Source organism: Suillus discolor, assembly GCF_016758755.1.
Source record: "Suillus discolor strain FC423 chromosome Unknown F5147scaffold_32, whole genome shotgun sequence".
Classification (NCBI taxonomy): domain Eukaryota; kingdom Fungi; phylum Basidiomycota; class Agaricomycetes; order Boletales; family Suillaceae; genus Suillus; species Suillus discolor.
This window is the reverse complement of record NW_024541279.1, coordinates 408,828-434,600: the sequence shown is the minus strand read 5'-3', so window position 1 is coordinate 434,600 and position 25,773 is coordinate 408,828. Positions and strand designations below refer to the sequence as shown.

General features: G+C 47.8%; 8 protein-coding genes across 8 annotated transcripts; 5 read left to right on the top strand and 3 right to left on the bottom strand.

The window, feature by feature from the left end:
* Positions 1-442: 442 nt before the first annotated feature.
* F5147DRAFT_698520 (uncharacterized protein) lies at positions 443-1,735 on the bottom strand. The gene is made up of 4 exons (XM_041437560.1): positions 1,307-1,735; positions 1,142-1,253; positions 979-1,088; positions 443-920 (listed from the first exon to the last, which is right to left on the bottom strand). Exons 1-4 carry the CDS (start codon positions 1,426-1,428, stop codon positions 830-832), a joined length of 435 nt encoding a protein of 144 aa, XP_041292167.1. The 5' UTR covers positions 1,429-1,735; the 3' UTR covers positions 443-829.
* A 161-nt stretch (positions 1,736-1,896) lies between these two features.
* F5147DRAFT_698510 (uncharacterized protein) lies at positions 1,897-4,135 on the bottom strand. The gene is made up of 16 exons (XM_041437559.1): positions 4,006-4,135; positions 3,943-3,952; positions 3,853-3,872; positions 3,755-3,787; positions 3,606-3,702; positions 3,510-3,538; positions 3,420-3,450; positions 3,329-3,361; positions 3,189-3,265; positions 3,071-3,125; positions 2,916-3,011; positions 2,729-2,845; positions 2,640-2,680; positions 2,566-2,591; positions 2,378-2,515; positions 1,897-2,321 (listed from the first exon to the last, which is right to left on the bottom strand). The coding sequence occupies exons 1-15, from the start codon at positions 4,054-4,056 to the stop codon at positions 2,380-2,382; spliced, it is 852 nt and encodes a 283-aa protein (XP_041292166.1). The 5' UTR covers positions 4,057-4,135; the 3' UTR covers positions 1,897-2,321; positions 2,378-2,379.
* Positions 4,136-5,709: 1,574 nt separating this feature from the next.
* Positions 5,710-7,400, top strand: F5147DRAFT_753659 (uncharacterized protein). Its single transcript, XM_041440259.1, has 2 exons — positions 5,710-6,006; positions 6,053-7,400. Exons 1-2 carry the CDS (start codon positions 5,968-5,970, stop codon positions 7,289-7,291), a joined length of 1,278 nt encoding a protein of 425 aa, XP_041292165.1. The 5' UTR covers positions 5,710-5,967; the 3' UTR covers positions 7,292-7,400.
* Positions 7,401-9,194: 1,794 nt separating this feature from the next.
* Positions 9,195-10,083, top strand: F5147DRAFT_746066 (Mss4-like protein; the record flags this gene model as incomplete). The annotated part of the gene is made up of 3 exons (XM_041439811.1): positions 9,195-9,213; positions 9,371-9,913; positions 9,980-10,083. The coding sequence occupies 3 exons, from the start codon at positions 9,195-9,197 to the stop codon at positions 10,081-10,083; spliced, it is 666 nt and encodes a 221-aa protein (XP_041292164.1).
* Positions 10,084-11,250: 1,167 nt separating this feature from the next.
* F5147DRAFT_698488 (uncharacterized protein) lies at positions 11,251-13,458 on the top strand. The gene is made up of 5 exons (XM_041437557.1): positions 11,251-11,516; positions 11,606-11,930; positions 11,979-12,086; positions 12,139-12,635; positions 12,694-13,458. The coding sequence occupies exons 1-5, from the start codon at positions 11,359-11,361 to the stop codon at positions 13,205-13,207; spliced, it is 1,602 nt and encodes a 533-aa protein (XP_041292163.1). The 5' UTR covers positions 11,251-11,358; the 3' UTR covers positions 13,208-13,458.
* A 711-nt stretch (positions 13,459-14,169) lies between these two features.
* F5147DRAFT_213550 (uncharacterized protein) lies at positions 14,170-15,169 on the bottom strand. The gene is made up of 2 exons (XM_041428631.1): positions 14,721-15,169; positions 14,170-14,659 (listed from the first exon to the last, which is right to left on the bottom strand). The coding sequence occupies exons 1-2, from the start codon at positions 14,772-14,774 to the stop codon at positions 14,327-14,329; spliced, it is 387 nt and encodes a 128-aa protein (XP_041292162.1). The 5' UTR covers positions 14,775-15,169; the 3' UTR covers positions 14,170-14,326.
* Positions 15,170-16,142: 973 nt separating this feature from the next.
* F5147DRAFT_698479 (uncharacterized protein) lies at positions 16,143-19,284 on the top strand. Its single transcript, XM_041437556.1, has 10 exons — positions 16,143-16,498; positions 16,729-16,938; positions 16,992-17,108; positions 17,164-17,405; positions 17,453-17,647; positions 17,699-18,093; positions 18,250-18,316; positions 18,380-18,593; positions 18,664-18,795; positions 18,858-19,284. The coding sequence occupies exons 1-10, from the start codon at positions 16,298-16,300 to the stop codon at positions 18,885-18,887; spliced, it is 1,803 nt and encodes a 600-aa protein (XP_041292161.1). The 5' UTR covers positions 16,143-16,297; the 3' UTR covers positions 18,888-19,284.
* A 189-nt stretch (positions 19,285-19,473) lies between these two features.
* On the top strand, positions 19,474-23,143 carry F5147DRAFT_636876 (uncharacterized protein). Its single transcript, XM_041432922.1, has 7 exons — positions 19,474-19,896; positions 19,952-20,205; positions 20,264-20,304; positions 20,358-20,489; positions 20,544-21,166; positions 21,223-22,405; positions 22,457-23,143. The coding sequence occupies exons 1-7, from the start codon at positions 19,733-19,735 to the stop codon at positions 22,877-22,879; spliced, it is 2,820 nt and encodes a 939-aa protein (XP_041292160.1). The 5' UTR covers positions 19,474-19,732; the 3' UTR covers positions 22,880-23,143.
* The last annotated feature ends 2,630 nt before the right edge of the window (positions 23,144-25,773 follow it).

The window sequence follows — 25,773 nt, the reverse complement described above, 5'->3', positions numbered from 1 at the left end:
CCGACTCGTGTATCTGTCCGTCCGTCGTTCATTTTGACCCTTAGAGCACATGCAACTGTCAGCAGCATGAGAAATTAACCGCTAAAAGCAACTGATATTAATAACGGATAACAATTGCAACAGTACTGGGACAAGCGCATCAGTGGTATCGCAGGATCGACCTGGACTTGATAACGGTACTTGCACTCATGTTTGAGTTCAATATTTCAATGCTGGCAGCAGGTCAGCTTGAGTCACTTGCCATATATAACAGAATTATGCAATCCATGCACGACGGCCCAGGCATAGGCATATGCAAGAAAACCATGCACATCTTGCGAGCTGTGGAGTGTCATCATCCATATTTTTGGAACGTTGCTCAGCCGGCAACTATCCCGGTCATGAAACAATGATAGGGTTCATGCATATGATATAATCAATAAGGTTCTTCAATTATGTGTATGCCTTTGATTGTCCAGTACCATGCGACCCTGGCGCTAGAAAGTGGAGCATAAGCTCAGATCCGAAGAGATACATGTGCTCATTAGTTGGCTGCATCAAACATTCCCGGGTACCTAGGTGCCATACAAGTCAACAATATTTAAGAGGCAGTCCAAAGCAACGATTCACCAAACCATGTTGAGGGTCATGATCTGAAGACTAACCAGCCACCCGAAACAATGCCAAGTGGTCCATCGCCGATCTGAGTGAAATCGAGTCTGAAAGCTAAATGGATGGTATTTCGCAGTGGGTATCGCATATGTATACAAACACCATGTATCAGATATTATTTGCTAACCCAGAAAACCAATCAATCAATTTGCCGTCGACGAAGCACGCCACGAGGCGGCTATCTTGAGCTATGCCGCTGTGGGCATGAGGCACAGTTGTGGCAAACATATGAAGGTGAGCCACCCCGAATCTTGCGTGTTTTGCCATGTCTACGAACACGAAATACATCAAACTTTCTACACATGACAGAGAAATTTTGCCACTGACGTTTGTTTACAAGTGATCCAACAGGCGTGCCAAGTGACAGGGTGTTCACTGCTGAAGACACACCGCCGCGAATAGCAGTCCTGGGGAGGTGCCATGTATGTTAGCTTTCGCTGTCGGGAACGCAATGAGCCATATGACTTGCAAGAATAGATGATTGTTGTACCTCATTCTTTTCAGTGATATGCGACAGCCGCCTTTCCTTCTCGTCGAAAAGTGGTTCGTTTTGGTGGCACTTTGAGCAAGTACGAATGGGCACTACAAATTTACACATGATGCTATGAAGGTCATAGGTTAGATTGGCACCAGTCTTAAGAGCAAAAGTGCGCACCAATGCAAGTCTATGATACGAGCAAAGATAGGGAGTCCAGTGATTTGGAGAAAGTAAAGCTCTGACAGACAGAAATGAGCGCGAGTGAGCTGAATATATAGGAAACGAAACTGTGGAACCATTGTTGAGCCTTTTGATCCGCAAAGGTCTCTATTGAGAGATGTGGGTGGTGCAGCGTACAATCGAAACACTACATAGCCGTAGTGGACTGACCGAAGTGGACCATTTAGGGATTTGACCTATGACGTGACTACGGTGAGGGTGTAGAGAATGGTGATCCCTTTCTAGATCCTACGCGGGTATTGTACGCCCATCCATACACAATATTAATGTGCCACCCACGTTTGCCTGAGTCAAAGCGTGATGATACTACGCAAAGGGAGTCAGGACTCAGCGCTGCAGCATCGAGAAGGTCGATTTAGAATCATCAAGGATAATTTTCTCACGCCTGCTCATCATCTTATTGGTTCTCAAGGAACAACTATAGGGCATCTCCCAAAACTATTGACATTCTCGTTTGTCTAAAGGCTCAACATATAATACACTTGGGCCGTGGCGAAGGATAATGAAAAACTGTCTCATGAAATAGATGTCATTAAAAAGGTGCATAATATTCTGCAAATGGGTGCATGTCTGGCGCTCGTGTATTATTATTGCATTCTTCATAGTCAAGATTGACGGTCAATGACTTGTGGAGGGGAAACTCAAGGCCAAACCTCTCAAGGTGGGAGGTGGTGGTTGGTAGTTTTATCTCTCGAGGACGGACTACGACCAGCGGACTACATACCTGTGAGTCAGGACTCTGGCCACTACGCCATGACCGCACCAGACCTGGTATGAGGCATTGCAGTCTCATGAATATAACAAAAACATCTATATATGTCACATGTTGCAGTACGACTCGACTTCTTTTTCATAGATATTGTCCGTCCATTTTTGGCCTTCACTCGTATAAGAGCCTGCGCAATGGTCACATCTATAATTTGTACAGGTACGCTTCAAAGCAAATTTGTCTCTTCATCGCTTTGGTGTCAGCTACACGATCATGATGATTTGACGGATGGAACACACCGTCACGCAAAATTTAAAGCTCCCATCATCCATGTTGTGAGGGAGATATCTGTGGGAATATTGCCAAAGGCACGGTTCGATTTCCAAAAGTTCCTGTGCATTCGCGTGACCAAGAGAGCTTGAACAACAACCTCGAACCTGTGTCGAATGAATAACAATAATTTTCTCCAAATTGAGCATGGACGAACTCTAAAAGCATGTGTCCAACTGTAAACTACGTCTCTTGTTAATGGGGTGACTTCGAATGCATGCGTTCACTCACTGGAAAGAAAACTGTGCTGAGAATGACGCTGACAGAAAAAACTGGAAGATTTAGCAAGTAAATATATCAGATCGTTTATAACCACCAACCAAGGCCGCAGCTACAGTACAGCAGATTATCTTTCATGAGACCACGCATAAGGCGGTTGTCCATGCCCCAGCCACCAAGACCTTTGATGACGCGATACCACAGAAGTAACAATGTTTCTGAAATTATGTGCATGCAAAGGCACGCAGTCAGTTCAAGCTCATGTTAGCAGCAGCTCTCAATACGAACGCAGCTCAGCCATAGCCAGCAAGCCAAATGCTACATATATTCTGGTGCTTGTCTCCGTATCCAGATATCCGGTAACGCCAGGGATCCAGCATGGCTCTGTATGTTATAGGTAAGGGACCAAGCAGGCGAAGAGTCCAACCCGAATATCTACATACCTGAGATTTTCGAGTTAAATTGTTGCAGGCTGACCGTAATTGGCACTAGATAGGCCTGCAAAAGACGAATCAGATATCGTTACCTGGAGTTGGCCATAGCCTCATATATTGGTCTCACAACAACTGCAAAAGTCTCCAACGTCCCGAACCATCTCCCCCGTTCCCATACTGCATATGCCCTGACCACGAAGATGCCTGAATTCGGTGTAAATGTTAGAACGCAGAATCTCTGCTGAATAGTACGATTGCTGGACCTACACTCAGCACAAGTCATCGTCACTATCCCTATATCTGATGAAGTATTGAGTATGGTGTCAGTACATGTCTGGCGAAGTAGTACCAAACTGACAAATATTAGCGATATTATAAGAGCGGCAAAGCTATGATTGAGATGGGTTGAATTCTAATGTCTGCGACTCTTCGACTTGGTTGCACATACATGGAGTGGGGCATCAGGCTGAAAAACCACTGAAAGTGATCGTGAAACATCACAATATGAGAGAGGTAAAAATGAAATTCTGCACCGAACACTTACCAAGCATATTCAGTAACATGAAGGCAAGTGGCAAGTGGCTGCAAGTTAGATACAGAAATGTGCTGAGCCCCCATCGAGAATCGGCGAGAAAGTTGACCTGTATCGACTACAAATCAGAACACTCTCGGACGCTCAAAATTTGTACTTGCCGTATCGGGCAGGCACAGTATGTAGTCATACACCTTGATGTTCAAAGAAAACATAAGTTTCTGCCGATGACGTAGTCACTTCTACTAGCATAGCTCACCCAAAGCGTTATGAGTGCAACTATCGGGGAAAATGACATGAAGGGATCAACCATTCAAGTCGAAAGACTGATCATAGAAAACGACTGCACCATATATGTACTGAGATGAGGGCCCGTCAGCGATTTGAACTGGATAGTAGGACTTGCACTCACGTTTAAGCCTGGGAGCGTGTCAGCTTGAGTCTCTTGCCACGAAGAACTCATAAAATGTATGCCGACGAAATCAACATCGCTATAGCTGATCGATATAAGAGATGATATACGGAAATCTGCGAGGCCGTTACCCTCATGTTCCCACACGAACCAATGATAGGCGATCCGTAAATACTAATTTGCCAGTGACAACTCCCCGACCCCCCGGGCACTGACCATTCCTTGATAGGTTTCATTTGCACGTACAAAATGATCGCTTCCTTCTCCAATTGGCCAGATCCTTCAACCCCACCATCTGGTACAAAATAAGCTCGGCGCTACGTGTTCTACGCATCAAACATTCCAGGATGCGCACCTAGGTCCCACATTTACCGCGCTATTGAGAAGGCTCCCAATAAACAGGCTGAGTCGGACATAAAAAAGGGGTCCCTGTCAGTGCCAGGGTCGCCTTGTCTTGACGATATTGATCGAGTGGTTCTGGAGATGAGTCTAGGATAATCAGATGAAGCAGCGTTATGTGACGGACTTGGTATTTCGTACCCAAGATATGGAAACGTCATGCGTTCATGTGCCAGATCAAGTTGTTTGTAAGAAATATACTAGATATTGACCTAGCAAACCTACTAGTTTCGCGTCCGCGGGGTATACTTACGAGTGCCTAGACCTAGTAAGTGTGTGGCGGCTGCAATCACTCGGAGTACAAATGTGAGCCACCGTAAATCCTACGTAACTGGCCATGTCTGCAGAGCACGAAACACGTCAGAACTACATTGGATAACAAGAACTCTTGCCACCGACACTTGTTTTCACGTGGGCAAACAGAAGATTACAACGTTAGGGTGTATGTTCGCTGTCAAAATACATAGTGAGCACTGAGAATACTGGGGATTCCATATGCTGTGGGAAGCAATGCGGTGAGCTCTTAGCGTGGATTTTAATTATTACGGTACTTGGAAGTTTCAGGTATTCTTGACATTCTTACTCGACACCTCGTCGAAAAACGGTGCGTTTGACCGGCACTTCGAACAAGTGCAAATGGGGATCATAAAATCGCACACCAATACGTACTGCGACTTACAATATATGATACAAATGAAATAGTGAGCCAAAGAATGCGAAAAAGCAGGTAAGATAAAGACATGACAGACGGAACCAGCCATCAAGTCCCTTGGCTTCCATTTTTGCGGATGGCCTGCAGTTCAATTGAAGCGCTGCTACCATCAATGGGCCAAAGTTACCTCTTGGCAAAGTGATTAGATCACGGCACAGTCACGGTAACCTGGACCTTCTGACTGCGCAATACCCGTTACTAAAGTTTCATATTGGGCTCGGACTAGTACGGCCGGCTGCTGAGCGAGCAGGAGCGTCCCTACGGAGCCCGAGTCGGATGCGAGATTTTACGGTAAGATGAAGGTCATCGCATGCTGTCAAGGTCATGGTCAGCGAGAGGCTTGTAGACGAAATCTGAACTGGAGTTCTGGATGAGAAAGCGAATAACTTGAGAATGTGTAGACGAGGGGGTATCATCCAGAATATGGCTGCCCAGGATGCAGCATGAATCGACGCAAGATGACTCAGGCATAATTTGAATCCGTGTTTGCGAGCGACAATACTGTAGCGGCCGATCCTGTGCTGTGATTTGTGCATGAGCGCTGCATCGACGCCACGTCATTTCCACCTGGGTTGACCTGACCGAGACTCGGAAGGAGATGACCTCAGTGGAAAAAAAAAAACATGATCCAACACAAACAAGTGTATACGTCCCTACTACTAGGCTGGGACTTTGGTTAAACTCTCTTGCCGACGTCGCCCGCTGCCGTAGCACTACTTTGTTCTCTTCTCCATCATTCCGTATCTCGTTGGTGCTCTATTTGCATATAGGTAAGTAAGTCTGCTAAGCTAGTTCGGGTGAGCATGCGGATGAAGCATGATGTTAAGTTCGGTTTAGTATAAACGCCAGTCATGCTCTCCCGAGTATTGACAGTCCTTGCTGTATTATTAGTATGTGTTCAGTCCAAGCAATGAGATCGTGTCTCATTTTTTACAGGCAACATTCATCTATCGGAGTGGTCGTCTTGTTAAACATGGCGTCTTCACTCTTCCTGCACTACCCTCATCATACTATGTCAATGGCGATGTCCAGACGCACTGCACAATTCTTCAAGAGCCAGCCCACACCCTTGATTACTGCGAAGACATGACTTTCTGGGACCACCTGGACGCAGGTGGCACTGTAACTGCCCGTTTCATTATTGCGGGATGCGACCCTAACCGCAAGGCATGGAACACAGTCATGGGTCCCCTGCGCAATCCCGAACCAAGGGCCTACCTTTGGCTGGTTGATACAGTAGACAATAGCCTACAGCGTATTGAGTTGGATGGATACCCGGAAGGACATAACTTCCACCCACTCGGGATGGAAGTCACACCCTCTCAGGATGGGGCCCCATCTGTTCTCTATGTAGTCAATCACGCACGCGAAGAGACAACAGTTGAACATTTCACCATTTCCCCAGATACTCCAACACAGGCACTCTGGAAACGCACACTTTCATCGCCTTGGTTTGTGTCTCCTAATGCCTTGGCCCTAACGAGCGAGACGTCATTCTACGTCAGCAATGACCATCTCATGACTCGTCGCCTTCCTTTCCCCCTTGCACCCGCCCTGCCGCTGGTTGAGAGTATTGCTGGACTGCCCCTAAGCTGGCTTGCACATGTCACAGTCAACCCTGATGGCACAATCACGCACGAAATAGCCGCTCTCGGTGTGGCCTTCGCCAATGGCGTCGCCATCTCCCCAGAGGGCACGACTCTCGCACTATCCTCTACTTCTCTCGGTCAAGTCTACTTTTACGACCGCAACACGACCACAAATGCACTCAAATACAGGGAGACCGTTAGCCTCCCCTTCTTCAACGACAACATCATGTTTGACGAGGAGGGCGCACTCATCGTCACAGGGCATCCACATTTCCCATCTCTCATTGCCGTTGCTGCCAACAAAACAGATGCGCGCGCGCCAAGCTGGGCCGTCTCGCTCACTCCCCTTTCAAACAAAACGCATTTCGCAAAGAGCGCACATGCAGCAGACAGAAAATACGATTTACGTGCGCCGTTGTCGGTATCAGAAGTTGTTCCCGCTAGTGAAGGATGGGAAGTAGAAACACTGTTCCAGAGCGACGGAAGTGTATTTGGGACATCTTGCACGACACTCAGGGATTCGAGGACCGGCTCACTGTACATGGTGGGCCTGTACGAGGAGGGGTTAATGGTTTGTAGGCCATAGTTGTTGGCTATTTTTGGAACGTGTACGCAATTTCAACACTGGTCTCTGTAACCTGATGTACTACTACCTACTTATGCCTCACATGCTAAATGATCTATTTCCAAGAAAAGCCATCAACGCCGGTACCGAAATACTAGGAGTCGACTGTGTCCAAAAAATCCTATATGCGCAACGGGAAACTAGAAATCGATGCAGCTCATTGTTGCCAAGATAAGAAACGTGCGTGAATCGCAAACGACATCATGATCCCGAAACCCATCATCTCACATTCTACTTACGCCCTCTCTAGGGGAAAATACTGGCACGGTTCTGATGAAACAAAGATCTCGTCAGTAGTGGTTGGGAGCGAATGCGACGATTGGAGATCTTGGATGAAAGTCGCGTGCGCAGAACAGATCATGGGGTTGAAACAAGCACCATCGTTTGCAAATCACAATTCATAGAAGAGCGGTACATCCGACGGAGGTGACTGGAATCAGAACCGTCGCTTGTGGAAGTACCGACGGCGAAGAAAGAGCCATACCCAACGGACGCGGAGCACAAAGATGAGGATCTGAATTCTATGGGCGCTTGGTAATTAACGCCCTCTTGGAACCGATGATCATCTGACGGATGAGCAACTTATTCAAATTCTCGCAAGTGCTAGCAAGACTTGTAATCGACAGCACAATGACTTCTCGGCTTGTGTGCAAGTCTAAGGTGACATGCTAGTTGCTAATCCGGCCACTTGCCCAACTGACAGCACGACTTCGAAAGACCAGAAAGTGCTTCGACACACCAACCCAACGGGACCGGATTCTCGGAACCGGCAGTCTGCCAGCCACAGATCCCAATGCCAGCGGGAGCAAACGAATCGGGACCGGCAGCCACATATTCGATTCCAACGGGAGGAAGAAAGGAATGCATCGAGAACCAGCAAGAAATCCTATAATGAACTTCTCAATGCCAACGGATATCAGTACATACCCCCGACGCCAACGGTATGCACCCCGTCGCCAATGGACCATCCGCAGGCAAGGCTTTCCGCCGCAATATAAAAGGCAAAGGTCTATACTCGAAGACTCACCCCTTATACGCCTGCTATTCTTATTATTGCCAAACTGTTTTCTTGAGAGGAATGCCTAACACCTGCAAAGCAATTTTAAAATTCATGATATGATAAATCATGCTGGTCAGACAATTTAATTTCAACTCGCGTGTCGATGTAGAACATGAGGGTTTGCAGCGGCTGCAACTGCTGCAGAACAGGTAGTGCGCCAAATAATACGGTATCCCAGTCCAAACGCCGAGTTCGCCCACATAGCACACGATGTATGAGCCTAACTCGTAACAGGAAGATATCGAATGACGACTCCAGCTCCATACTCCCCTGGAAATGAAAGATTTTTTTTTCGCTGTGTCATATATTTCTGCCTGTCCCCTGCGGCTTTGGGTGAGAGAGAGCCTGCAATCAAGTGAGGGAAATAAAATCGTTGCAGGGTGAGCTGATGCAGGAACCATGTCTGACTGTTGTGAGTACGTCAAATGACATAACCTGAAGGAAGAAACACGCTTACGATATAAACGGGCAATCCAATGTCAAATATACAGCTGGCTTGTCAATGCGCCATCCATGCGCCGGTAAACTTATGTTCATTTATAACCTACATTTCTTCAGCTGCCACGCTTGGCTCCAAGACAGGTCCTCCTGAGGGATACCCTCGTCGTGTGGTCATTGAGGCTTGGCAGCTTCCTGGCCAAGAAAGCAATTAACACGGGTGGTGATTCGCATTTCGAGAGGACAAGCTCAAGAGTGGTTGAAAAGAAGCCTACAGCACCAGAGATCGAAAGCCTGTCTTCAGCTTTAGGAACGAAGATGCAGGCCAAGCCTACTTGCTGCACATAAGCACTCACTGCGATGGGTATGCCTGTGCATTTTGAGGGTCACTGAGAGTTTGTTTGAGAATTTTATATTTGGCCATCTACGCTCACATAAGCTTATGTAAACGGAAGCAAAATCAGGTGACATCACTTCGGAGCTTTTAAAGTGAGCAAAATGTTACGATGTCGTTCACGATCAACCTTCATCGATGCATCCAGAATCACAAACAAAGACCAGGCCTTATTCTTGCTTCCATCATCATCCTGACCGCTCGGATGACAAGAAGCCTATTCCTGATACCGGCTGGCGCGGCTCTCCTCCTATCCCCTCATTCGACAGCGGTGATTCTGAGAAAGTTTGGATGTCAAAGCCACCATACAACTGGTTGCCAGCGCGTAGTGTAGGCGGCGAGGAGCTCTTCAAGACAAAATATGAGTCGTCCTGCTGGTGCGGCGCGGTGCGGTTTGCCTTTGCGGGCGACCCATTCGATGCGAAGTATTGCCACTGCAGACAATGCCAACAGCTGCACGGTGCCCCCTTTCAGTGGGCGGTCATCTTTCCAAAGACAAGTGTTCGCATTCTGCAGAATACTAGTGATGCTCTCCACTTCTTTTCTACCACGACGAAAAAGGCCTGTCATCATGTCCCGTGCAAAGTCTCCTGCGAGATCTGTCGGGCCCCACTTTTTGACGAGGGGAGGCGCACGGTGCTTGCATACCCAAGTGGCTTCAAATTTCCCCCTATCAAAGCACGCTTGAACAGTACTGACGCAAAAGATGGAAAGGCGGTAGAAACAGGTAAAGGGCTCCACGATCCGCAACACGAAGATATCCATCCTCCAGGCCTTTACGGTGGAGTCCCTCTTGAGTTTCAACCCAGTTGCCATATTTTCTACGGTCAGCGCATCATAGAAGTGTGCGACGGAATGTAAGGGTACATCTGCCTGGTCACCCCTTGTTCTGACACATCAGTTGTCAGTCCAAAGTGGAGTGGTCATAAGGATGACAGTGATCTCATGTAGGAGATGAGTGATGTCTTGCGCGTTATGTCTAGATACAGGGGGTGTGATGAGGAGCTACGCGCATGAGATGGTATTGATAGACTTCATTAGACTTGTAACCAGTCCGCATACGTCTTGGAAAGAGAAGAGTGCCGACGTAGTCAAACTCGACTTGTCCATGGTATCACAAGTCAGGCTACAAGTCTAATTTGATGCCATGAAGCGCAGACTGCAAATGAAACAGTTTGATGCATATCTGTGACGGTCATACGTTGCGATATTGCCTTTCGTAAAATAGCAAGAAACGGTCTCATTGGATTGGCGAAATTCGAGAACAGAAGCTAGCGTGATGACAGTAAGCTCGGTGGGGGTTGCGATAGGTGGTCAATTGTTCCTCGCATTTGCCATGCGAAATGTGTGGAAAAAATAATGGTTCCTGTGTTGATTGCCGCCAGGGTTATCTCCGCGCTTTTACGTACCTTTGGCGCTCTTGTTCAAGTACAACGCAGTTGCAGTTGACTCCATGGTATCGAATTGCTGCAGGAATGACATCCACAATTTGATACCATCAGATGAACACACTCACAGCCTTGTTGCGATATTTGATAGCCCATATCAGTAAGTACTGCCAGGGAACCGATCACAGTCCCGAGACGTCTTTTAGCGCTCTGATTCGTTCACAGGGCGACGTTTCAAATATTTAAAATTGTTAAGAGCGCTCCGGTTATCTTTAGCGATTGTGTGATGTCCGCACTTTGTGCGGAGGATATGTAGTGTGTCGAGAATTGATATTTCGAGTTTCCGAATATATGTACTGCTCCAAAATAAGATGACGACGATTTTCCTGACGCTGGCGCTGGAGGACTGGCACCCAGACCTAAAACGTGCGCGTGGAGCTTGGAGCTAGACCCCAGTGTCAGGGCCTTAGTGATTCGATTACTAGTCGTGAAACACGATGAAGCGCTGACGACGAGCCTAGGACCCTCTAGGTTGATGTTGTGCCGTCGCGGCAGAAAGAAATAAACCTGTGCCAAATAGATGTATACATGGGAATAATCTGATGATTTATTATTCACACGGCGACGACATAACCCCAACGCCAGACAGGATTACAACCACCCCGAGATATTCAAAAAAAATAAACAGGCGAAACTTTGCTATTCTTTATTCCTATCTATCCCTGTATCACATACCCGGAGCGTGTGCATGGACAATCCACAGCACTACCAACCGCTTTCCCATGCACTTCATCCTCCCGTAGTGCCTACGTACGAGGAGGAGGAAGAAGAGGAAGAGAATGAAGACGAGGGTGTCGTCGAAGAGCAACTTGATCGTGAAGACGACGATCACGAGGTTGGCGTTGGGTGCGTAATTACTGTAAAGTGTTATGATGACGCGCGTCTGATTGCAAGTATTCGTAAATACTCATATTGTATGTGCTCGTCATGTCTAGATCTACACAACATCAATCAAGTACAACTGCAGCTGGAAAGCGTGCAGGTACAACACAACCCGACCCGCCACAAGACTCAGAACGCAAAAGGCGTCCTGGTCGGCCCCGTGGATCAAAAAACAGACGGTCACGGGCGTCAGCTACTGACTTGAAGGAGCCAGCTAATTCTGCTACAAAGGCATCCCCACCACAACACGGGTTCTACCAGTATACCGCCTCTCCTACTCCAGGAGAGATACAACCACACAATCAGCAGTATTATGAGTTTCAGTGGCGTGTGCTAAACTTATGTGCAGAGTTCTATGGAGCGGCTGAAGAGCTTGTTGTAAGCGTCCGCTGCGTGATTTTGAGGTGTTGAAATAACTTCGCCCAGAAAGCTACACCCTCCCTTGTTATTGCACAATGTTACCAGATGGGCCCTGGCGTTAAAGTAGATCCCTTGGCCATGCTTGGTGAAGCGAAAAGAATATGCGATACCCTTGTGAGTCACATAATTTTGGTTGTCAAGTCTGTCCTGTCCTTATTTCTCAAAGTTGGCATCTCCCTCTCGATTAACTACACACCCGCCACCTGCACCATACTTTGTACCTGGTTACCCAGCTCCCATCCCGCCACCGCCGCCACCACCACCACCCCAACCCCAACCTGGGCCATCCACATCCTCTACAAACGGCAAATCCCCCATCACTACAGCGCCAGTAATTTCGGATCCGCAATCATTTGTTGTTTCACTGGGTCATCAGCAAGCATACCCATACGGCGCTCCAGCATACCCCACTGCACCATACTATGGCTATGGCGGATACGGGGGTTACTATCCTCCTGCACCTCCACCTGGGCCAAGCCCAACACCTGCGACAGGTTCTGCGAGTGGAAGCACAGGAGGTGCTGCGGGAAGTGGTGGAAACCAGGGTGCCTGGTCCGAAGAAGAAACGGAAAGGCTAAAGAAGCTTGCTGAGGAGCACCGTAACGCTAGCGGGGAAATTATATGGGATGCCCTATGCGAAAAATGGGGCAACTCTCGCACGAGGTAAATATTTTTCCATGTCGCATCAGTTCTTTCAGGGGCTTATCACTCGGCCTGATAGACACCAAATATTGATAAAAGCAACCTCGCTAGGGTTGAAAGAGTCCTCGTCACGAGGAACGAAACGAAAACGGGAGACGGATGGCCAACTTGAGCGCCCTCCACCTACAGCTCCCACACCAACAAGTACAGATGCTCCCCATCAGACTCCAGTCCCGAATACCGTTCCCACGTCTGCTTCTCAATCCGCACAGGGAGCATCTGCTTCTCCAACACCTTCAACACCAGCACCAGGGTCCACTCAACCTTCTCCAGCAATTCGACACGCACAAACGCAGCAGCAACAGCAGCAGCCACTACTACACCAACAGCCGCCAACACGTACTCTCCCATATCCAATGCCGACAGTTGCTGCTACAACCTCACCTGTTATATCCACCTCGACGAACCCGATAGATCGCCCGGGAAGCGGAAATTACTATCGCACACGACCAGCACCTGTGATGAAACCTGCATCTTCAGGATCGACACATCAGTTCATGTATCAGCCGAACGGAGGGCGCCGAGATGGTTAATTGACATGTTTTTACTGATTTTATCACTTGGTCGGGAGTCCTTTGCTCAATAATTTGCTATCTTACTTTTTGATACCGATGCAGCCCAGTGCAGACACTAGTTTTCTACGTGTAGATATCGCGTATATGGTCGGTCGATGTGTTGTGCTTTTTGCAGACCCTGTATTCACCTGTCTAGAATTATCGTAAAATCATTTTGTTGCGACCGCGCAGGGCTCGCGGACTTTGTATTATTGGGAATAAGTTCGAGCAAATAAAATATGCAAGTAATATGGCCAGTACATTCATACAGGCAGGAGTAAACTGTAAGCTCCCTGTGATTAAGGGGCTTACCACAAAGACAATAAACTTTGATTTGTTTTTAAAAAAGTAGTAATATGCTAAACCTCGAACACGCACACTAGTACTCTGTTTCATATGCTTCAAACACTTCCATGTTGATGGTTGCAGTCCAAGCATAGGGTCAAGGCGCCGCTGCTGGCAGGACCTTGGAGGCTTTAATATGTATATATGGCCTGCCCTAAACTGTTAAGGCCTCGGGACTCCGAATAATACTAGTACCATCTCCGTGGTCATCCTGGATTTATCATCATTAACATTGAGGAGGATGTTATGAGGAGTCTCGTTCACTGGTTGGACGATTCTGAACAGGCTCGAGGCTATGCTCCTCATTTTTTTTTTCGCTGTGTGGTGTGAGATTACGATCCTCTGCCTGAAGGAGAATCCCAATCGGTTTCAACGGCCGGCGGCTTGGTCATAGACTCTCGGAACACACACAGTGACACACCTCCAGAGATATTCTAAAGGTTTCGCCTACAGCCTCTCAGATATTTTACTAGGACGACCGGCCGCCGGTTCGGGACCATTTAGCGCTTGATAATGACCACTGAGTTGACCATGAGCATAGCATTGACATTTCGGATTAGCAGGCACATCAAAGTTCAAACATTATGAAAATATTAGGATGCTATTCAAGTAGATGGGTACGAATCTACGAATCCAAATAGAATATATTACGGATTACTAGGAATGGTAGAATATCCTGAGCGAGGGTTTTACAACAACTAAGGTGTAGGAGATATTTACAGAAATGAATGTGCAAAGAACCAGGAAAATGTACTAAGATACGTGCGAATGAGCCTTGAAGATATGGGATCTAAGCGTATGTTTACGAGAGAAAGAAGCCCAACACTGGCTGCATCGGTATTTGACTTGTACATGCACTTCCTCGATGTGCCGAACGATGCTCTCCCGTTTCATGGGGGATCTTGCGCAGCCATCCCATGTACACTGTATCTCCAAATCCCCAGGCCCTTTCACTCCATGCATGCGTACGTGTTTTGAAAGATCCAAGACGTTGATGCACACGCCGCATGGTATGCCCCCGCCGACGTCCCACAGACAGATGGTGTGGTCAGGGCTTGCGTGCACAGTGGGATCATTGTGAAAGTCCTGTGGAACACCACATTAACGTCAGCGATAGGTAGTATGACGATCAGGAAAGAAGACTGACAGTGGGAATATCAAACAGGTGGCCTTGCACTGGTAGAGAATGATCTAGCGACATGATGAGAAGAGAATCAATCACTAGTTAATGAGAAGACTTTATTCTTGGAGTTATATACTTTATGCCAGAAGGCCAAGCCGCAATTGGCAAACGCAGAAACGCAGATGATCACAAGGCCATGCAATGCCAGTCCGTTCAAAGCGGTAAACATACCTGGCCTATCAGACCGATCTGCTATAGCATGAAAGCACATTCATGCAACGAATTCCGGTGGTATTGTGCGATGTCATTTCCGCTGTTTGACGTGGGCTGCGGATATTAATTTGAAAACCATATGGATCACTATAGAACAAGAGTCAGATAGAGGCAGAAACTTTCTGGGGTAGCGTATGAAGGTATCTGTCATGGCGCCTGCAAACACTACCCTGCATCCTGTTCCGTGGTTACCCCGTGACGACGACGACGGGTAGTAGCTAGGAAGGAGAAGCCAGAAATGTCGCAGAACTAGACGCCAGCATGCATTAATTAGGAGCGAAGTATTCGTCGAGCATCGGCCGGGCCTGTGGACGATTAGCTGATCGCGTCCCTACGCAGTTCAAATTGAAGGACTTGATGACGACAGATGGAAAGGTGCACCCCGATTGGTTGCATAGTCGCCGAAGCACCTGAGTTGAACCACCCTGAGCGGCGATTGAACAGGAACAAGCGAAATAACACAACAGCCTTAATTTGCTAGAAGGTATGGCACCCGTTGACGCGTTTCATGGATTCCTGTATTGATGTGTTGAAATTCCTCGTAGAACAATGCCTGTTCCGCAACAATCGATAGAAGTTGATCAACGGGTGCTTTATTATTGGACGGTGGCCAGCTCACTGACACCGGCCCATACAGCAAACATCGTGGTGTTTGTGGCCATGCCAGTCAAGATACCACCGGCAATTTCCATATCAATCCCAGCACTTTCACCCTGTTTGTGTACGTTGATCGCACAGAAACCAGTCCAGCTGCCGCGACACCATTTGAAATAAGCGGCAGGGATATGTTGATTCAACGTGACTTGCACGATACAATTTAAACTCAAACTATGAGCACAACGCGCATAAGAATTGAAGGAACCCTTCACCATAGACTGTTTCCCGTGCACTACGCAGTCCCATTGGTCCAGGAAGGATGGTTCGCCGGTATCCTGTGCTATGATAGCAAGAACCCATCAGCCGGGGCCCTCAGGTTGTAGATATACGGAGGTGAAGTTTAACGCGTAAGGTTTAAGAACCTTCAAGTTGTTCAATGACCCTGGATGGTTCACGATCGATGTTAAATACCAGTATGGTTTTGTCGGGAGTCTAGGCACCGTGACCTAGTGGAGTCATCAACTAAATAAAGCGCACTCACGGTGCTGAGTCAGCCTTGTCACCTCTTGGTCGGAAGCGCTCGCCTACCTTCCGTTTTTGATTCAACTGGCCACAGCAGAGTCCAGCCGCCGCCTCTTACTCCTGAACCATCACCACCATCCCCAGTACCAGCACTTGCACAGACAACTTTATACAAACAATAATTCTTTGTGTTGTCAACGAACGTGATCATGTTCTCAAGCCCGACATCGAGCCGTACGCTCGCAACCACCACGCTGAAGGGCGCTGGCCTCATCGACAGCGACACGCGCATGCGAGATGCCACAGTGGACAAACCTGGTGGTCGCAAGGGCGCCTCGAAGATCCGCACACACCGCACACGTCCGATTGATGCCTACAAGGAGCCTCACGGCCCTGGTCGAGCTAGCATGGTAAATATGAGACCTTTCCCCGTTCGCATTTCTTAGCTTAGTTGATCTCCCTTTGAATGTTTTCATGTCTATGACTTGGGATTTTTGTACGTCGCTGTATCTATCGCCGTCGTATATCACCCCTTGCCTTTCCCATTGTCTTGTCTATCTACATCCGTTCTTCGTCTCCTTTTTGTGTAAAACTCTCGCTTACAAATGTCTGGCACCCACCGCCGCTCGCACATGGACAGCTCGCTGCACGGACACAACCAGGCGGCGCGTCAGATATTCTCACGATCCGCGGCGCTTCGACGGTGGGGCGGCTTCGCAGGAACGCCGTTACAGCGGCAGTTGCAGGTGTAGCGCCTAGCAAGGCGCACACACCAGTGAAAGCAGTAGAAGTGTGGAAAGATTTTGTGAACAGACGGTGGAATCCCGAATCGAGGTTCTTGAACCTAGAGGTGAGTAGACACATACGTAGTGCTGGAATCTTAGTGGTTGATATCATGGGCAGAGTATGATGGACGATCCAGAGATTCAGAAACACAACTTGTTGCCACCAGGCGCCCCTGCTTCCTCAGTAAGAGAGGCCTCGGTTTTGTTCAAGTTAGCCTCGCACCTGAGACCAGCTGTAAGTCGAACCTCTGTTTCCAGACTCTGGTAGAGTTTCATGCTTTAACCGATAGGTCCAAACGCTGTCTCTCGCAAATAACAACATCAGCTCCGGTCAGCTCCTTTCAACGCTAGCGCACTATCTTCCTAAACTCGCCAATCTATCACTGCAAAATAATAACCTCAAGGTTTGGCGAGATATCGATTTTATCTCCGGGCGGAAAGGGAAGCTCGAGCATTTGCGAGAACTCATACTCCTCGGAAATCCATTAAGAGAACTGGAGATTCAGAATGGAAGGGGAGATAAGTACAAGAGGTACGTTGACAGGAGGTCATCAGGGTCATTTAATTAACGACATTCAGTGATATGGCACGGCGTTTCACGTCATTGATAATGCTGGATCAGGAGGCCATTGCTACTATAGCATTCGACGCTCCCGGACCTTCGTCTACTGTCGTAACAGAAAAACGGGCTACTGCAACCACATTTCCATATGAAATGCGGCCATCATTTATCACGGGTGTTGAAGACTCGATTGTCAGCAATTTCCTCGTTCGGTGCGTCATCTTATCTTATATCTCGTATCTTTGCTGATAAAAAATTATTAGGTTCTTCCCGTTGTTTGATGATCAACGAGCTACCCTTCTCGATGCATACCACCCTTCAGCAACTTTCTCGTTCTCATGTAATACAGCTATTCCATCTCGCGCACGTATACAGGGCCTTCACGTATCTAAAGAGATGCCCAATCAGCGCAAGCTTGATTGGGGTCTCTGGCTCAACAATGGCTCCCGAAATCTTAATCGCATGGGAGGTGGCGGTGACAAAGTCATTAACAGCCTCCACCTAGGTAGCGAAGAGGCTATTCGAGCCATGTCGACACTACCAAAAACGAAACATGACGTATCTGGTTCACCAGAGAAGTTCTGCATCGATGCATGGCCTGTGGGTCAGGGCGAGAACTTAAAACTGTTCATTTCCCTACATGGGCAATTCATAGAAGGTATGTACCCGCGATTCACGCGGAAGTTTTTGGCTGGCCTGGACATCCCTATGCTCTATTGCCTTGGTTGCGATGCAGTGACCTTCGCGTCTTCGAATTCTCTCTTCCTCGATCCCACGTCATTGTGTTCACAGCTGACTTTTTCCTTTCTTGCAGAACCTTCGCAGGGTATTCGGTCATTCGACAGGGCGTTTGTCCTGGCTCCCGCACCCCCAGGTTCTCGGTAAGCCGCCTTTTCATCGTGTGCGCTCGGCATTTGCCATTGACACAATGACTAATCTGACAGGGCTAAATTAAATGGCTGGGACGTTATGGTCCTGTCAGACCAGTGGTCTGTACGAGCATACTCGACCCACGATGCATGGCATCCAGGACCGATGCGTGTGCAAGCTGGGGATGTTATTCCGATACAACAAAAACCAACGGGATCCATCGCATCATCATCTTCATTGATCCCAGCCGGCGCGCGTGTGCAGCTAGAACACACCATATCAACATTTGTAAGTGTTCGCTTCCGTTGTCCATGCACTTTCACTTACGTCTTCATCTCCGCACCATTGACTTGGTTAGTCTGAACCACAGCGTAATCTGATCATGCAGATCTGCGAGCGGACGGGTCTTAATGCCAAGTACGCCGTAGATTGCCTCGAGAATAACGCGTGGGTTTTCGACCGTGCGATCGCAAACTTTGAGCAAGTCAAGGTGAGTGGGGTGTCTGTCTAGAGTGTTTCCAGTGAAGCCTTTACTTACCACTGTTTGTCCAGGGGGCGTTGTCACGGGATGCATTTCTGTGATGCCATGAATTTTAATACGGCGAACTCCCTTCTTACAATCGGTTCACACTTATTATTAGAATGTTCGATTCGATTACGAGGAATTCGCGGATGTCGGTCATGGACTTTAGGTCAGGGATACTGATCGCTACCCCATGACTACTCTATATACATTTGGCAAGCTGAAAGTACTTCATGCATCATCGTATCAGTTTCAATGTAACGTTTTCATTATCATATTACTATCATATCACGAAGTATTTCGGTTTGTTGCACACAATGAACTCATAATATGTCTTTGCTTCTGGGGATAGTTTTATCATGAATTACTATATGATTTCCCAGCAGATTCGCCACCGCCCTGCATACTTATGACGGGTTGGGTGATTTTAAGTTTTTGTCGTCGAGACTACTACCCTGAAGGTTAGAGTGAGTGACAGATCGACTCAAACGGTTGAATGCTACATGTATTGCTACTGGATTTATACTATATAGATGAACCCGGGACAATAGGAAGCGAAGAAAAGAGCGATGGGAGGCGCATTGTTTGTTTTTACCATTATGTTTTATTTTATTTTACGTGATCGCCTCGAGGCCGGTCGGACAAGCCGGCTCGAGGGCGCCTGCAACTATGAGGCTCATCAGAACATCAATGAGAAGAAGACTGAGAAGACCGACTTTTTGCCTCGTTGTGCCCCATTTGAAGTCATTATCTGTACGTATACAAAACTCAAATCCATCCTTCAACTGCACAAAATCAACTCTTCTTCTTCCATTCACCGACTCATCCGCCCTACGACCAACGCCCATAACTCATTCCCTCTCACACTCGCTGCGCGCTATTTACGACTGACGACTATAACACCATGATAAGTCGTGTACAACGCTCTTTTGAAAACTTTGCTTTGCTACAGGCTGCCTCAGAGGGCTCTGCTGCCGCAGTGCGCGATGCACTCCAGTCTGGAGCTGACATTAACGCGTCTGACAACTCTGGTAGAACTATTCTAACATGTGCTCTCACAGCCGACAGGTGAGTCATTCTCTAACGTGTTGAAAACTTACTGAATCTCACTGTGCGTGCTCAGGTGGGAGACTATCGACGCGTCTGACGCGTCGTTTTTGTCCGAGGACCGTCTTCAGGTCCTCCGCATGGCTGTGTCGCATCCAGAAATATCATTATTCACGCTGAATGCCCCTCAAGACTCGATAAACGATGTAACTCCTCTTGGCATGGCAGCTTGGCTTGATATGCCCCAAGCAGTTCAAGTTCTTCTAGACTGCAGCTCAGGCGCTATCTCCGTCGACGCCGAGGACACGGATGGTGCGACACCTCTCATGTGTGAGTTTCGTCCGATAGTTGCATTTATTTTGAATTTCAATTGACGGCGCTATGATAGACGCAACGCGCGACGGCAGGTTGGCTGTCGTCCAGCACCTGGTACGTTACGTTTAGCTCGCGCGGACTTCAGATACCTAATCACTATTCGCTAGCTTGCTCACAATGCTAGGCCCGATCTCAGAGACCGGAATCATCGATCTTCGCTGCAATTCGCTTTACCCCATCCGCGTGTCTTGTGGACATGTGAACAGGCGCTGCGCAATTACCGTCTTCGTGAATATCAGGTAACCGATTTGTAGCGCAGGAGTCTGGGCACAGGTACTGATACATCGTAATAGAACGGAAACAAAAGAGGTCTTTGCAGGCCCAGCATCGCTATTAACCACCTATCACCGCAAACCTCCACTCAGCTTAACCTCGCGCCAAGCATTCCACCTGCCACGACTTTCTCATCTGATTCTATATACCTCGCCACCGACTCTGTTGTACAAGCTGTACTTTCTGCCGATCTTTCTGTGTTGTACCCCCTGTTGTTTTCACAATCTTTTGAACCTTCACCATTGGACCCCGGACCGATTCTTATCAATGTGCCCGATCTGGAAGGATGGAGCGCCATCCACTATTGCGTATCTGTACCAAATCCTTCTATCGAGATCCTCGACGCCCTGTATCGCGCTGGCGCCGACATCAGCTTGTTCACTACCGGCGAGCACTACACGCCTCTCCACTGTTTTGCACGCCTCGCACGCGTCTGTGACGACATTCCAGAATCACCCCAGTTATTGTATCAATTCGCTATCCATCTTATCCGTGATCTCCGTGCACCGCTCGCGGCACCTGACAAGCATGACGAAACTTGTATTCATGTAGCCGCTGAGCACGGCGAATGTATTGATGTACTCCTCGCTCTTCTTGATTGTGACACCACAGGCACCATTCGCAATCTGCGTAATTCCCGAGGGTGAGTTCATTTGTGTTTCATGTTTCTCCATCAAGGCCATAACAAATTCGCCACAGCCTTACAGCCTTCGAAGTCGCACGCCCAATCTTCCGTTCCGCATTTAGTCCTGACGGACAGTTCATCCGCCCGGAGTCGTCTCTCTCTGTTCGCACCATAAGGCCAGGAACGTCGAGTTCTATCACATCTGTCACCTCTTTCACGGACCGCACAACCCCACTTTCCCCACCCACGATCCGCATTTCTAATGGCCCGGCCTCTCATCTTCCTCTTGATTTTGATGTGACTGCATCCGCGGACCGCTTGCTTGAAAACTTCACCCTACTCTCGACGGAAACGCAGTTTGTCCGTGACCATGAGGGGCTGGATCGCCTGGCGAGCGTGGTGAATGAGACCTCGCAGCTCGGGTACGATGTGCTTGCCCACTTCAGAGGGCAAGTAGACGATGTCGCAAGTGACTTACGCGATATGCGGGCAGCTCTCAACGCTATCGATCATTTGTGGAATACAACTTCGAATGACGTGGAGGAACACCTTCGTGCACTTCCTGATGGTCGGAGTCTCGAGTGCTTCTCAGAACGCAGACGTTCGCCTAGGGACTCTGAAGACTCACAAACCACTGCAGTGGAAGTTCAACCAATTTACGTCAAGTCTATCCTCAAGGAGACAGAACCCAAGGTGTACGCTGATGCTTCTGTTCTTACCGATCCTTCGGCACCTGTACCTCTTGAGACAACATCTCCATCCGGCGCACGCACTGTTCCTTGGCCCGAGTGGTTGGATAGCTTCATTCTCAGTGCAGACTCCACGACTTACAAAGCGCACCTCGCCAATCTCATTGAAATCGAGCGCGAATTATTTTCTCGCGAGACGATGAGCTCTCTCGAAGAAAAAGTTCCCAACAAGGAAACCAAGCTGAAGAGCCTCCTGCGCAGTCGCAAGCGCCACGAGAAAGTTGAGAAGAGCGGAGCTTCGAAGCTCAAGGCCTGGCTGAAGAAGAAAATCGTGGCGGAGAAACCTTTAAAACTGCAGATTGCCTACGACCTAGACGGCGAATGTGCAGTCGGGACGGAGGTTAAGGTGGACTTCAGGCAACCCTCTGTCACGATCTCAGATTCAGAGAAGCCCTCAAGAGTCCCATCGTCGTCCCTGTCTCCTTCAAGCGATAAGGTTCACCCCTCCCAGATGGTCCTCTCTGGTGCAAGTCGTGACTTGTCGAGTATCGACGAGTGCCTCCATGGAGTATGTTCAGTTTCTGTCATACAATTCATGTGACTAATGAACTTGTTCTAGGTTGACCATCTGATTTCTACTGCCTGCCATTCAATTTCCCGTGCCGAGCGCATCATCAAGCGCTCCATTAAAACGCGTGAAGCAATGATACAAAATCTCCATTCGCGGTACCCTCCTGTTTACAACCCCATCTTTGCATTCTCCCTTGCCCCATCTGTATATCCTGAAAACTCGCGTTCCTTCTACCTCTCCCCCGACAGCGCCACCTCCTCGCGATGCTCTTCCGCTCAGTCCTCAAATATATCTCTAGCCACTACCATACACGATGACGAAGACGAAGACTCACGAGCATTGCGCAGGCTCCTCCTGCGAAAAATTAGCGCACACATCGACGGCGCTTTTGACGAGATAGACCGCGCAAACGTATGGTTACGTATCGTCAAGAGTGTACTGCGCGACCTCAAAACGCGGACGACGGCATAGGAAAAGGACCCAGAAATCAATTGGACGCATGTTGTATGTTATTTGTGTAATGTATCTGTAAATATTATTGCTTCATCTATAGACTCGGTAGCTCATCGTCCCATCTGCATCTCTCATTGCATCTGTACACTGTATATACGTACGCATCTCGTAGACACTGACTTATGTTGTGTTACTTTTTCGATATTCCATTGCTTTGCCTTCGTTTTAGAATTTTTGTGTTGGTGATAATAACTTGCACGAGCAATACACACGAGATCATGTTGAACTTGCGCAGGGTCCTACTACTCATCATCAATGTAATTACATGCAAACAGCTATACTGCAATTGAAACGATGGATGGGTTTGATAGAGAAGCAAAAAGGTTGGCAAGTCAATGATTGGCGCAAATCTTATCTAGGTAGGAATTCGATCGAGTGCGTTCCCTCGATTGAACCAAGCTCTATAGACTTCTCATCTTCGTTACGGATTTGCCACGTTTATACCAGTTCCAGGGTCTATCAGTATTTTCGTCGATGAAACACATGTACATCTGTTAGTTGCGTTTCGACCTATTCTATTCATATCTGAAACTTTGGTATCATGCCGACAGAATGCGATCCATCATCTTGTTGAGCACGTTCTGTGGGCTCGGGACAGCGTAGCGGAGATAGGCAGAGGTAGGCGCATTGGTGTGGCAGTTTTTGTTGAAACAAGTCGTGCCCGGCCTAAGCGGCAGGTCCTTATCACCATTGCTAGCGTAGTCAACCAATTTAACACCGTTTATCGTTTATCGGGTAGAAGCATGCTTGAACTCTGCATTGAAGCAATAGGGTTGTCCCATGAGAACATGGCTCTGCGCATGCACTGCAAGTCGGTCGCTAATGTCGAAAAATGGACCATCCGCCCTAATTCAAGATCGAGGACCATAAGCCCTGGTGAGTTACGAGATGCTGCTATTGAGTCAGAAGTGAGTTTCTAGTACAATTCCGCAGTGACACAACACGACGTTGGTCTGCCAAGACCTACTTTTTATTTAAAATCTACTTAAATACGGTATATCAGCACCATGATGAAAACCCTAAATGAAATTCTCGTGCTTCCCGCAGATGACAACCCGACAAGTGTTACTCACTTGTAGCGTGTCTCTTACTACACATCACCGCTAATCGACACAAGGTCGTGCTCCTGGAAGATGATAGTGGTGAAGGACGGTCCAGCATCGGTGTTGACTGCGAGTTGAGCGTCATGTTCTCGGACACCAAGGATGAGACGTGGTCCTAGCACGAACATCTGTACAAGTGACAAAATTTGAAGAACACCATTATAAACATCAGCGCCCGCGGATGATGAGCCCTACAGAAATGATTAACAGTGTCACAAACACGAACTCGATAACATATCAGCTTACATATAACGTTGGAGAGAAAGCACCGAGTCCAATAGAACAAACAGCAACAAAACTAGAGCATAAGGAACTTCAGCGGAAAAATGACCACATTAAAATTAGGAGCTCACAATATGAAATAAATCATGTGAATTTTTGTTAACACCATGAAACAGTTTGCAATGGTCCCTCTTGTCGATAGTTGTTGCACTTCACGGAAATATTTTACAACAATCCAGACTGCAAGACACAGTACAAGAACCCCCCATACAGTGCAGAGGATCCATGTCATGGATATCAGAATCTCGACAACTCCATTGAAGTTATATTGACATAGATAGGTGCCGGACAGGATAAACTCCTCTGATATTCAACCGATGAGCCCTGCACGCTTCAGTCTTTCATTTATAATCGAAGCTTACCTCCAGAAATATAGCTGCTTACTATTGCGGCGAGCACTACGCAGGTGATTGTGACAGGTAGGAAGATCGCAATGAGAAAGACGAGCATCTTTCTGGATCGCCGATACATGGCATATAACCGACTGCTCACGATGACTTGCATGATGTTTCATTCGGGTCAATATCACTGGGGCAGTGGAGTTGGGCAGCTTACCACACAATATGGCAATTATCACCACGGTCATCCAACTTTGTGCGAAGTACATGACATTGCCTGAAAGATCCAATCAATTAGCGATGAGAGTAGGGAGGACCAAGAGACTCACAGCTGTTGAAGTCAGTATGTTTACTTAACAAGCCAGTCTAGGTGCTCACCCCTACAAAAGAGTGCAAGTGATTAAATGGGAATGGCAGGTACTAGCACAGGACTTACTCCATCTGATACCGACACCGACGGAAGACCCGCTGATGCCATTGGTGAGAAGAGACATACACAGTGGATGTGAAGAGACGTACACAACACGATAGCGCTAGTTACGATAATGAGCGATTAGTACAGCGCCAACTGGTAAGCCTTGCAAACATACACAGCGTATGGTAGTCCAGCGTAGCGCACCTAGAATGTATTGAAGTCAATACAACTGGTCAGCTGCGCTTGCAACATAAGACACATACGCTGATATATAAAATGGTCATGTGGGACCAGCGTTGTCTCTGCTTCGTGTTCATCGTATACACCAGCTGTTGATATGGCAAATTGCTCACCCAGATCAGTTCTAACTAGTATAAAACCATTGTTAGTAAAACGGCTATTTGCTCAAATAATAGCATCAACCTACCTCTTGTCCAAATGTCAGTGCTGGAAATATCGTGAGCACATCAATTGTTCCGCAATACTATTTTGCTCACCCCAATCGTATACGACCGCAGTAAAGGAAGCGACTGCAAAAGCGTGGTTGAGGTTAGATCAAGGCATCCACAACATCCTGTACGAACCTAAAAAATAGCTGCACAAACGATATGAATTAATTAGCGGCCACCACTCGGGTTCATCTGATATAATAGTCATATTGGAGGGAAGGGTCTAAGTGAGTGTGGTGGACTTGATGGACACATGAAGATGACG